This window comes from Rattus rattus, chromosome 1 (assembly GCF_011064425.1).
Source record: "Rattus rattus isolate New Zealand chromosome 1, Rrattus_CSIRO_v1, whole genome shotgun sequence".
Lineage (NCBI taxonomy): Eukaryota > Metazoa > Chordata > Mammalia > Rodentia > Muridae > Rattus > Rattus rattus.
Genome location: NC_046154.1, coordinates 173932378 through 173945354, shown reverse-complemented (window position 1 = coordinate 173945354; position 12977 = coordinate 173932378). Strand labels below are relative to the sequence as shown.

General features: G+C 39.8%; 1 protein-coding gene across 3 annotated transcripts in view; it reads right to left on the bottom strand.

The window, feature by feature from the left end:
- The window catches only part of Cep83 (centrosomal protein 83), a 110719-nt gene that overhangs the window by 23175 nt on the left and 74567 nt on the right, over positions 1-12977 (bottom strand). For all 3 annotated transcript variants that reach the window (XM_032911614.1, XM_032911613.1, XM_032911615.1), the window contains 2 exons: positions 10646-10803; positions 8530-8659 (listed from right to left, as the gene is read on the bottom strand). In XM_032911614.1, coding sequence (XP_032767505.1) covers positions 8530-8659; positions 10646-10803 — 288 coding nt within the window. The remainder of the gene's footprint in view (positions 1-8529; positions 8660-10645; positions 10804-12977) is intronic.

Here is a 12977-nt window from a genome sequence, read left to right as displayed (position 1 = left end):
CTGAGCCTCGGGACCACAGGTAAGACCAACTTTTCTGCTGCAAGTGACCTGCCTGGTGAACTCAAGACACAGGCCCACAGGAACAGCTGAAGACCTGTAGAGGGACAAAACTACACACACAAAAGCAGAACACTCTGTCCCCATAACTGGCTGAAAGAAAACAGTAAAACAGGTCTACAGCACTCCTGACACACAGGCTTATAGGACAGTCTAGCCACTGTCAGAATTAGCAGAACAAAGTAACACTAGAGATAATCTGATGGCTAGAGGCAAGCGCAGGAACACAAGCAACAGAAACCAAGACTACATGGCATCATCGGAGCCCAATTCTCCCACCAAAACAAACATGGAATATCCAAACACACCAGAAAAGCAAGATCTAGTTTCAAAATCAGATTTGATCATGATGCTGGAGGACTTCAAGAAAGACGGAAGAACTCCCTTTAGAGAACAAGTAGAAGCCTACAGAGAGGAATCAAAAAATCCCTGAAAGAATTCCAGGAAAACACAAACAAACAGTTGAAGGAATTAAAAATGGAAATAGAAGCAATCAAGAAAGAACACATGGAAATAACCCTGGATATAGAAACCAAAAAAGAAGAGACAAGGAGCTGTAGATACAAGCTTCACCAACAGAATACAAGAGATGGAAGAGAGAATCTCAGGAGCAGAAGATTCCATAGAAATCATTGACTCAACTGTCAAAGATAATGTAAAGCGGAAAAGCTACTGGTCCAAAACATACAGGAAATCCAGGACTCAATGAGAAGATCAAACCTAAGGATAATAGGTATAGAAGAGAGTGAAGACTCCCAGCTCAAAGGACCAGTAAATATCTTCAACAAAATCATAGAAGAAAACTTCCCTAACCTAAAAAAAGAGATACCCATAGGCATACAAGAAGCCTACAGAACTCCAAATAGATTGGACCAGAAAAGAAACACCTCCCGTCACATAATAGTCAAAACACTAAATGCTCAAAATAAAGAAAGAATATTAAAAGCAGTAAGGGAAAAAGGTCAAGTAACATATAAAGGCAGACCTATCAGAATCACACCAGACTTCTCGCCAGAAACTATGAAGGCCAGAAGATCCTGGACTGATGTCATACAGACCCTAAGAGAACACAAATGCCAGCCCAGGCTACTGTATCCTGCAAAACTCTCAATTAACATAGATGGAGAAACCAAGATATTCCATGACAAAACCAAATTTACACAATATCTTTCTACAAATCCAGCACTACAAAGGATAATAAATGGTAAAGCCCAACATAAAGGAGGCAAGCTATACCCAAGAAGAGGCAAGAAACTAATCGCCTTGGCAACAAAACAAAGAGAAGAAAAGCACACAAACACAACCTCACATCCAAATATGAATATAACAGGAAGCAATAATCACTATTCCTTAATATCTCTCAACATCAATGGCCTCAACTCCCCAATAAAAAGACATAGATTAACAAACTGGATACGAACGAGGACCCTGCATTCTGCTGCCTACAGGAAACACACCTCAGAGACAAAGACAGACACTACCTCAGAGTGAAAGGCTGGAAACAACTTTCAAGCAAATGGTCTGAAGAAGCAAGCTGGAGTAGCCATTCTAATATCAAATAAAATCAATTTCCAACTAAAAGTCATCAAAAAAGATAAGGAAGGACACTTTATATTCATCAAAGGAAAAATCCATCAAGATGAACTCTCAATCCTAAATATCTATGCCCCAAATACAAGGGCACCTACATACGTAAAAGAAACCTTACTAAAGCTCAAAACACACATTGCACCTCACACAATAATAGTAGGAGATTTCAACACCCCACTCTCATCAATGGACAGATCATGGAAACAGAAATTAAACAGAGACGTAGACAGACTAAGAGAAGTCATGAGCCAAATGGACTTAACGGATATTTATAGAACGTTCTACCCTAAAGCAAAAGGATATACCTTCTTCTCAGCTCCTCATGGTACTTTCTCCAAAATTGACCATATAATTGGTCAAAAAACGGGCCTCAACAGGTACAGAAAGATAGAAATAATCCCATGCGTGTTATCGGACCACCACGGCCTAAAGCTGGTCTTCAATAACAATAAGGGAAGAATGCCCACATATACGTGGAAACTGAACAATGCTCTACTCAATGATAACCTGGTCAAGGAAGAAATAAAGAAAGAAATTAAAAACTTTTTAGAATTTAATGAAAATGAAGGTACAACATACCCAAACTTATGGGACACAATGAAAGCTGTGCTAAGAGGAAAACTCATAGCGCTGAGTGCCTGCAGAAAGAAACAGGAAAGAGCATATGTCAGCAGCTTGACAGCACACCTAAAAGCTCTAGAACAAAAAGAAGCAAATACACCCAGGAGGAGTAGAAGGCAGGAAATAATCAAACTCAGAGCTGAAATCAACCAAGTAGAAACAAAAAGGACCATAGAAAGAATCAACAGAACCAAAAGTTGGTTCTTTGAGAAAAATCAACAAGATAGATAAAACCCCTAGCCAGACTAACGAGAGGACACAGAGAGTGTGTCCAAATTAACAAAATCAGAAATGAAAAGGGAGACATAACTACAGATTCAGAGGAAATTCAAAAAAATCATTAGATCTTACTATAAAAGCCTATATTCAACAAAACTTGAAAATCTGCAGGAAATGGACAATTTCCTAGACAGCTACCAGGTACCGAAGTTAAATCAGGAACAGATAAACCAGTTAAACAACCCCATAACTCCTAAGGAAATAGAAGCAGTCATTAAAGGTCTCCCAACCAAAAAGAGCCCAGGTCCAGACGGGTTTAGTGCAGAATTCTATCAGACCTTCATAGAAGACCTCATACCAATATTATCCAAACTATTCCACAAAATTGAAACAGATGGAGCACTACCCAATTCCTTCTATGAAGCCACAATTACTCTTATACCTAAACCACACAAAGACCCAACAAAGAAAAAGAGAACTTCAGACCAATTTCCTTATGAACATTGGGACGCAAAAATACTCAACAAAATTCTGGCAAACCGAATCCAAGAGCACATCAAAACAATCATCCACCATGATCAAGTAGGCTTCATCCCAGGCATGCAGGGATGGTTTAATATCGGAAAAACCATCAACGTGATACATTATATAAACAAACTGAAAGAACAAAACCACATGATCATTTCATTAGATGCTGAGAAAGCATTTGACAAAATTCAACACCCCTTCATGATAAAAGTCCTGGAAAGAATAGGAATACAAGGCCCATACCTAAACATAGTAAAAGCCATATACAGCAAACCAGTTGCTAACATTAAACTAAATGGAGAGAAACTTGAAGCAATCCCACTAAAATCAGGGACTAGACAAGGCTGCCCACTCTCTCCCTACTTATTCAATATAGTTCTTGAAGTTCTAGCCAGAGCAATCAGACAACAAAAGGAGATCAAGGGGATACAGATCGGAAAAGAAGAAGTCAAAATATCACTATTTGCAGATGATATGATAGTATATTTAAGTGATGCCAAAAGTTCCACCAGAGAACTACTAAAGCTGATAAACAACTTCAGCAAAGTGGCTGGGTATAAAATTAACTCAAATAAATCAGTAGCCTTCCTCTACACAAAAGAGAAACAAGCCGAGAAAGAAATTAGGGAAACGACACCCTTCATAATAGACCCAAATAATATAAAATACCTCGGTGTGACTTTAACCAAGCAAGTAAAAGATCTGTACAATAAGAACTTCAAGACACTGAAGAAAGAAATTGAAGAAGACCTCAGAAGGTGGAAAGATCTCCCATGCTCATGGATTGGCAGGATTAATATAGTAAAATGGCCATTTTACCAAAAAGCGATCTACAGATTCAATGCAATCCCCATCAAAATACCAATCCAATTCTTCAAAGAGTTAGACAGAACAATTTGCAAATTCATCTGGAATAACAAAAAACCCAGGATAGCTAAAACTATCCTCAACAATAAAAGGACTTCAGGGGAATCACTATCCCTGAACTCAAGCAGTATTACAGAGCAATAGTGATAAAACTGCATGGTATTGGTAGAGAGAAAGACAGATAGACCAATGGAACAGAATTGAAGACCCAGAAATGAATCCACACACCTATGGTCACTTGATTTTTGACAAAGGAGCCAAATCCATCCAATGGAAAAAAGATAGCATTTTCAGCAAATGGTGCTGGTTCAACTGGAGGTCAACATGTAGAAGAATGCAGATCGATCCATGCTTATCACCCTGTACAAAGCTTAAGTCCAAGTGGATCAAGGACCTCCACATCAAACCAGACACACTCAAACTAATAGAAGAAAAACTAGGAAGCATCTGAACACATGGGCACTGGAAAAAATTTCCTGAACAAAACACCAATGGCTTATGCTCTAAGAACAAGAATCGACAAACGGGATCTCATAAAACTGCAAAGCTTCTGTAAGTCAAAGGACACTGTGGTTAGGACAAAACGGCAACCAACAGATTGGGAAAAGATCTTTACCAATCCTACAACAGATAGAGGGCTTATATCCAAAATATACAAAGAAATGAAGAAGTTAGACAGCAAGGAGACAAATAACCCTATTAAAAAATGGGGTTCAGAGCTAAACAGAGAATTCACAGCTGAGGAATGCCGAATGGCTGAGAAACACCTAAAGAAATGTTCAACATCGTTAGTCATAAGGGAAATGCAAATCAAAACAACCCTGAGATTTCACCTCACACCAGTGAGAATGGCTAAGATCAAAAACTCAGGTGACAGCAAATGCTGGCGAGGATGTGGAGAAAGGGGAACACTCCTCCATTGTTGGTGGGGGTTGCAGACTGCTACAACCATTCTGGAAATCAGTCTGGAGGTTCCTCAGAAAATTGGACATTGAACTGCCTGAGGGATCCAGCTATACCTCTCCCTGGGCATATACCCAAAAGATGCCCCAACATATAAAAAAGACACGTGCTCCACTATGTTCATCGCAGCCTTATTTATAATAGCCAGAAGCTGGAAAGAACCCAGATGCCCTTCAACAGAGGAATGGATACAGAAAATGTGGTACATCTACACAATGGAATATTACTCAGCTATCAAAAACAATGACTTTATGAAATTAAGTAGGCAAATGGTTGGAACTGGAAAATATCATCCTGGTGAGCTAACCCAATCACAGAAAGACATACATGGTATGTACTCATTGATAAGTGGCTATTAGCTCCAAATGCTTGATTACCCTAGATGCCTAGAACAAATGAAACTCAAGACGGATGATCAAAATGTGAGTGCAGATCGCTCATGAGAGACACAGCCAGAATACAGCAAATACAGAGCGTATGCCAGCAGGAAACCACTGAACTGAGAACAGGACCCCCGTTGAAGGAATCAGAGAAAGAACTGGAAGAGCTTGAAGTAGCTCGAGACCCCATATGTACAGCAATGCCAACCAACCAGAGCTTCCAGGGACTAAGCCACTACCCAAAGACTATACATGGACTGACCCTGGACTCTGACCTCATGGGTTGCAATGAATATCCTAGTAAGAGCACCAGTGGAAGGGAAGCCCTGGGTCCTGCTAAGACTGGAACCCCTAGTGAACTAGACTGTTGGGGAGAGGGCAGCAATGGGGGAGGGTTGGAGGGAACACCATAAGGAAGGGGAGGGGGGGGGATGTTTGCCCGGAAACCGGAAAGGGAATAACATTGAAATGTATATAAGAAATACTCAATAATAAAAAAAAAAAATACTCATCAAAAAAAAAAAAAAAAGGCACAATAAGACTCATATGAACCATGACTCTACGGAGAAAACCTTAGAAATATCTAGACTCAAAGAAAGTGGGAAACTGGAATAACAGTGCAATGTAGCAAAAGCAGAAAGATAGGGACTTTACACCATAGATCCAAGTCAGGATCTCCTGGCCTTGGTTTACTGTGATACAAAATGGCCCTAAGTAGTCTAGATTAGACTTGAGAGACCAGATCTTGGGTTCAGACTCCATCTTAGAGAACTGACCTAAGGCTGAACTAGAGTGACTCTCCCAACCTGAGCCTAACACTAATTTCCATGTTACAAGTCTGGCCCCGGCACTTCAATTCCTAACCACCACCAATCAGGAGGAAAGCAGAAGTTAAGTTTATGGTTTGGCTCCTAGTACCAGCCAATTATTTTAAAGGGCAAAAGTCCATAACTGCCCGCCCCCTCTTATATGCCAGGCTAGAATCCCCTTTGCTTGTTTGCTTACCTATAAATGCTTGCTTGAAACTGGGCTCAGGGGCTCCACCTTCCCAACCTACTGTGTCAGGGTCAGCGGTGAGCCCAACTCGAGCTTGAATAAAGAGACCCTAGTAGGACTGCATCATCAATGTCTGCTCTTTGGTGGTCTTTTGGGGCTCTCAAATGGGTACAACAAACTCACACTCTTCTTGCTTTAGCATCCCAAGTGCTAAGGTTAAAGGCACACAACACCATGATTCTCAAAGTTTGGATCCTAATTAGTCAAGTCATCTTGGTTACCTAAAACATCAGTTCCCTCATTTGTAAAAGCTATCTCAAAGCTAAGGTCACTTAAAATCCTAAGTCTACATACTTACATACATAATACTACCTCTATGCTCTATGCACACACACAAACCTCGTCTTCAACTTCACTGATAAAGTTAAGCTCATAGAACAGTGTCCCACAGGATGTGACAGCTCCGGGTCACTGTTACTCACTAGATTAAACTGAGCAATCTTCTATGACTTAAATTGTAATTCACATGCCACGTGTTAGAAAGTGGACTGGGTATGGATTCCTGTGACTTAAGAGGCAGAGGCAGTCAGACCTCTAGGAGCTCACGGCCAGGCTGGTCTATAAAGTTCCAGGCCAGCCGAGCTATATGACACTCTGTCTCAGAAACAACAAGGACAGAAGGTGATGAGAAGCTGGAAAGATGGAACAGTGGTGAGGAGGGAGAGACCTGGAGTCTGGATCAGCACTCTCCTGACAGACCGGGGATCCTCCCCACGACCACCAAGGAAGGGCGGACACTGGCGCTCGGTGGCTCCAGCCTACCCTCGAAAGCAGGCCCGAGCTCTGGGTTTGGATGCACCTTGCCTCAGAGGAAGGAGAGAGTGCCAGTGTGCCATGGACAAGGAGTGCACCTGCCCCTTAGCCCCACCCCCGACAGTCCGGTAAGTATTTAAGGAGAGAGACTGCGGCATCACAATAGTGTGCAGCACGACTTCTCGGGTTTAACACCTACTATCAGTTGATAATCTCTGTCACCACTGGATCTCACTTTTGCTCCAAATGAAGTCAACCCAAACTAACCTTAATAATTAGGATCTGATCTCTACAACACTTATTCCTAATACTGGAACATGAAAGTTTACCTACAAATGGCAAACAGTCCAAAGACTTTCTAAAGATTTCTGAATTCAGAGGTTTTTAGAAGTACAGTGGCATTTCTAAGGTCATCATGAGTCATCAAAAAAAAAAAAAAATCAAAGATATTTAATCAACGCTAAAAATCTTTCAGAATTTATATATGGACAGAAAAGAATATAAGTGACCAATAAAAGAGAAAAAATACTTCCTATATGCTGGTTTCTTATATAAGAAGTGGTATCTTCTAATCTCAATCTTATATTACTTTTAGTATTACAAGAATGTCTTATTTCCCATATGTAACTAAAACCACTTAAACCTTATTCGATAATATACAGATATTAAGATACCTGTATACCTAGGGCATATTTCTTTTAATCACCTTGTCTTTCTTCTTCACACCCAATGTCATATGGAGAAAACCCATGAACTGAAGACTTATCAACCACACACAGGCTTGTCTCTCCGCACACTCCAGGTCTGCTGAACACTGCAGCAAGGAGCCTCAGCTGAGGACGGTACCACACCCTGTGTAGTAGGGACAGCTGTAAAGTACTGACTAGATGAATCATCTGGCTACATAATTTCATGAAGTACTGGACTGTTACCAAGAACGTGCACATATGCCTACCGAGGACAAATTTGAGACAGCACCAAAGTAGGAACTGTCAGAGTTGCAGAAGCCAAGAAGTCCAAGATCCTACTGCTGGGGCAAGGGGACATTTGTTTCTCTATTTTTTGAGTTGGAAACAAACACTCCTTTTGTTGTTGTTGAAACAGGCATGCAGCCTGTCTAGATCACTAGTGGCCTTGGCTAATCTAGAATTGGCAGAGATCTTGGATAATTCTTACCAATGAGCTCTATCCCTGGCCCAGACTTTAACCACAAAAGCAATCTTACAGGTGCTAAGTGTAATTGAAACAGGTCTAGTCAGATTGTGACTTAGGTGAAGGATGAGTCAGACATGTTTGTATAGGTTGGCTCTGAAAAATATCGCTTATAAGAAGATATATATTAGCTCTAAAATACTTTAGAAATGCACCTATGAGTTGGATTTTCCCAACTGTCTGCAAACTTGAAACAGAATGTGATGTTCAGGCATCAAGTAACACATCTACTCGTGCAGTTTCACAGACCAGGAATCATTGCAGCTCACTAAGAACAACTTGCCTTTTTCTGAGCAGTTGCTGCCCGCTGCAGTTTCTCTTTTGCTTGATTGTACTTTTCCTCTCGGTCTGTGATACGCTCATGAAGCTTATGCTTTTCTTCCAACCACTGTATCTGCTTTTCCTCCAGTGTCCTGGCAGAGAATATTACAAAAACCAAGGAATGTAACAGAAATTCTTAGATCAAATCGCAAGTGTCCTCAAACTCCCTGCCTACCTGACCATGCCCTCCCCTTTCCAGCTATAGTGACTCTTATGTGGCCACATATTTCCTCACATTGTTGCTACAGAGCAAGTCTTATGAATATGACACTATTTAGAAAAAACATGTACACTGTTTACACGAAGCCCTTTAGAATTAGATACATCTGTTGTGTCTTTTACCTAAGTTAGGAAACTGAAGTTTAGAGCATTTAAAGTTGTGTAAAGAAACATGTCTACTTACTGACAGTAAGCACTTAAAATCTAAACAATAATTATAAACATCAGGATACAGAAACTGTGACTAATACAGACAGTTAAAAACCAAGCCTGATGCCTGGTGTGGTAGCTAGAACCTTTAACTCCAGCAGTACAGCAGCCTGGGCAACCTGATCTCTCTGGGCTCAAGGCCAGCCTGTTCTATAAAGCAAATTCCAGGACAGTCAGGGCTACATAGTACATATAGGCAATCTAAAAGGGGGAAAATCAAGCTTGATATTAAGACTTAATGCAGAATGTTTTCTGTGTAGAATAAATTTTATATAAATGATATTTTAAGTTGTATCCCAGCAATAACATAATCTAAAAGCTATTCTGCATACTCATCTATAATAATTTTAGTATCAATACCATGGTCACTAAAAATCAAAATAACAAATCCCGTCATGTTAGATTGCTTGTCATTTACTCCTATAGATTCTAAATACATTAGTTGGAACAAAAGTTAAATTCTACTGACTTAAAAACTCAGTATGTTGTTTTGTCTTTGAGAATTTAACTCGGAGTCATGCACATGCTAAGCAGACATTTCTGCTGACCTAGGTTCCTAGTCCAGTTAAGGTATTTGGAGCAATGTAATGACTATCTGTCCAATAGTGGATTACTTAAATCTGTTAGCCACACTGTATGTCATTACAATTCTTAAGCTCATTTTAATCAAATGCTTGAGGATCACAAGATAGAAATTTTTCTTTTCAAAAAGGAAGAAAAGTAAGCTAGATCCTCTGGAACGTCAGAGCACATTATGGAGATGTACGTTCCTCACTGACTCTCCATACATAAAGCACAGACAAGCTTTACAACAGGAAAACCTGCAGAGAAAACATTTGATATGTTAAGACTGAATTAAGAATTTGGAAAGAAAACTGTCCTATAGATAAATAAAAATAACATGCTATAAAAACAAAGGAAATAGAAAACAATATTCTACATTTAATGTTTCTTTTTGCTTTTTTAAAATTTATTTCTGTGGTGCTAGGAATCAAGCCAGGGCCTGTCTCTACATACTAAGCCAGACAACTCTGCTGAATTACATGCGGAGCCCCATTTCCTCACAACATTTCCTAGAGAATAAAATCCTGAGCATACCCAGTGCATTTTTCTTACCAGTGTACAGTTTACCAGCAGCAATTTCAAGATGTAAAGAATATAATTAAGTAGACAACTTTTCTTTTCTTTTTTTCTTTTTTTGGTTCTTTTTTTCAGAGCTGGGGACCGAACCCAGGGCCTTGCGCTTCCTAGGCAAGCGCTCTACCACTGAGCTAAATCCCCAACCCCGTAGACAACTTTTCAAAAGGGAAATCCAAAGGGCTAGTTCTAAGAAGCCTGTGTGTGTTTGCAGCACTCCACAACCAAATCGTTCTGCTCTCTGGTTTTCAAGACGGATTTGGGGAATCATAGTCGGGTTTGCTAAATGAATAAAGGTTTCTCATTAAGAGTTTTGAGAATACTGTACTCAGATACAATTTTAAAGGTCTTTTGTCCATGCCTAAAATTTTTAGAAGCAACTTAGGAGCAAAAGTTCATTTTATAGAAGGAGAAAGTAACTTCCTACAAATACACTCAGGGTCCCAATCATCAACAGAATACACTTTACACAGCAGAAAACACAAGTTTATATACAAAAGAGCAAACTCTACTTTTCAACTTCTAGTTGCACTTTTTCAGCTTGGCTTCTTAAATGTCGGCACTCTTGCTTTAACCTCTCCACCATGTCCTTCAGCATTTGGTTTGAATTCAGCAAGTCATTCTCTGACTGCGTCAGTGAGGTCACTTGGATCTGTAAATGACTGATTTGCTTAAAGGAAAAAAGAGAAATAGAAAGCCACTGAGATATCCATGGAGGCATGTGAGGCGCAGAGTCCCCCCTCATGAATGCTCTCCCAGGTGGTGAGGCACGCGGGGATGCCCTGTAAACGAGACAACGCACAGCAAGGCTGGGTCAATTCTCACTCTAACCCAAGTATTTCAACTCCACGCAGAACTCAGCTACCAACTTCTTCCCTTTCATCCCCAATGAGCATGGCAAAGAGGATTAGGGAGTAGGTGCTTTGGGAAGAAGATTGGCAGACAGTCTCCTGTTACAAAGCCATTCTTCTCTCTACCACAAGAGATTTTAAAAGCAAGCCAGCAGGGAAAACAGTTGCGGGAGCATTGTTTTCCCTAAGCACGAATTAGATCAGCTACCCTACCAGAAAGGCTACTCTCCGAGTACTCAGGAGCTGCTGGGCAGGAACATAGGAAGAGTCACTATAATCCTGTTCTTCAAAGGTTTCCAAGCTTTCTGTATGCCCCAGTACCGAGAAGGAGAAAGATGCTTTGCGAAATCTAATAAATATGCTATGGACTTCTTAGCCTCTAGAGCAATGGTTCTCAACCTGTGGACACAACCCCTTTGGGGGTCAAATGACCCTTTCACAAGGGCTGTATATCAGATATCCTACATATCCAATATTTATATTACAATTCATAACAGTAGCAAAATTAAAGTTATAAAGTAACAATAAAAATAAAGTTACAGTTGGGGTGACCACGGCATGAGGAACTGTCTTAAAGGGTGGCAGCATTAGGAAGGCTGAGAACCACTGCTCTAGAGCCATTTATCAGCACATGTATCAAAGTCACAGGCTTTACTCCACCCTTACCCTTTGTAAAGTTGTCACAACAGACCTCACTAGGGACAATTATGTATCTACATCTTTCATAGGCCATTTCTACTTCATCAGCTAATAATCAAGTCTTCATTTTTGTTTCACTTCAAATTCTCTTTAGCCATCCTCTGAAAGACCTTGCAGAGTTGACAGAATCAAGACATAAACCTAAAGAACCCGCCCTAAAGCCCAGGATGCAGCGCAGCAGTACAGCATACTTACCTAATTATTCAGACACACAGGTGATGGTCCCTGCCATCACCAAAAACAAAATGTCATCATAAAATTTAAGAGTCAAAAGAAAAAGGGTCTTGCTACACAGCCAAGGTAGGCCTCAAACTCATGATCTTTCTGCCTCAGCCTCCCAAGTGCTACTATTACAGGCAAGTAGTACCACAGCTAACAAAAGCAAGACTCTTGGTAGAATAAATTAGCGAAGTGGGAAATAACCTACTTATAAAATAAGACTGTATATGTCCATGGTGCAATTACTAGAATACAGTGACATGGCATGTCTCAGATTTCCATTTTATAATAAATTTCTTCATGTAGCACTTACTTTAAAAAAATACAGGAGTGGGCAGTATTAACTCTTTACTACAGCTTCTGAACTAAGCAACCTTGAAGAAACTTAACTCTAGATCCACAGGATGGCAGAAACCCCAGTGTCTGAGTACTGTGCCTGGCCAACTGAGGCTCCGTAAGTGCACACACAAAGCAGTGTCAGCTAACATGCAAGCATTATTCTCTCTCAACTAAGGTCCCAGAAATGCATGTGCAAGGAAGTGTCAGCGGTGGGGAAAGTTCTAAATGGAATCCTCACCACTCATAATCTAAGGAAATAGAAACATTCCAAGCAAAATAAAAAACAGAAACAATATTCTTCTATATTTTACCCAACATTATATAAACATTGCTTTTAACTAAAATAAAAATTTCTTCCCATAAGCACAACTCTTAAATTTCAGACAGATATAGCAAGAAAACAAAACCAAAACAACAAAAATCTATAACATGTCACAGAATATTTTTACATGTGTAACTAAAAATCCTGGATATTTTTTTTAAAATTAAGAATGTCAAAATATTTGTCATTTTAATTGTAACAAAAAATTTGTCCGAGGCCACCACATACCAATATATTTAAGATAAACAGCAAAAGTAAAAGAAGTCTACTAAATTATAGCAGAAAAGTTGAAACATTTTATCTTTACATAACAGCTTTGTCAGTATGAATTATGGTGATCAGATTACAAATCACCAATTATGATTAACTGCAAGAGCTACATAAAACAGACTTAAAAGAAGCATTCAATGAAAT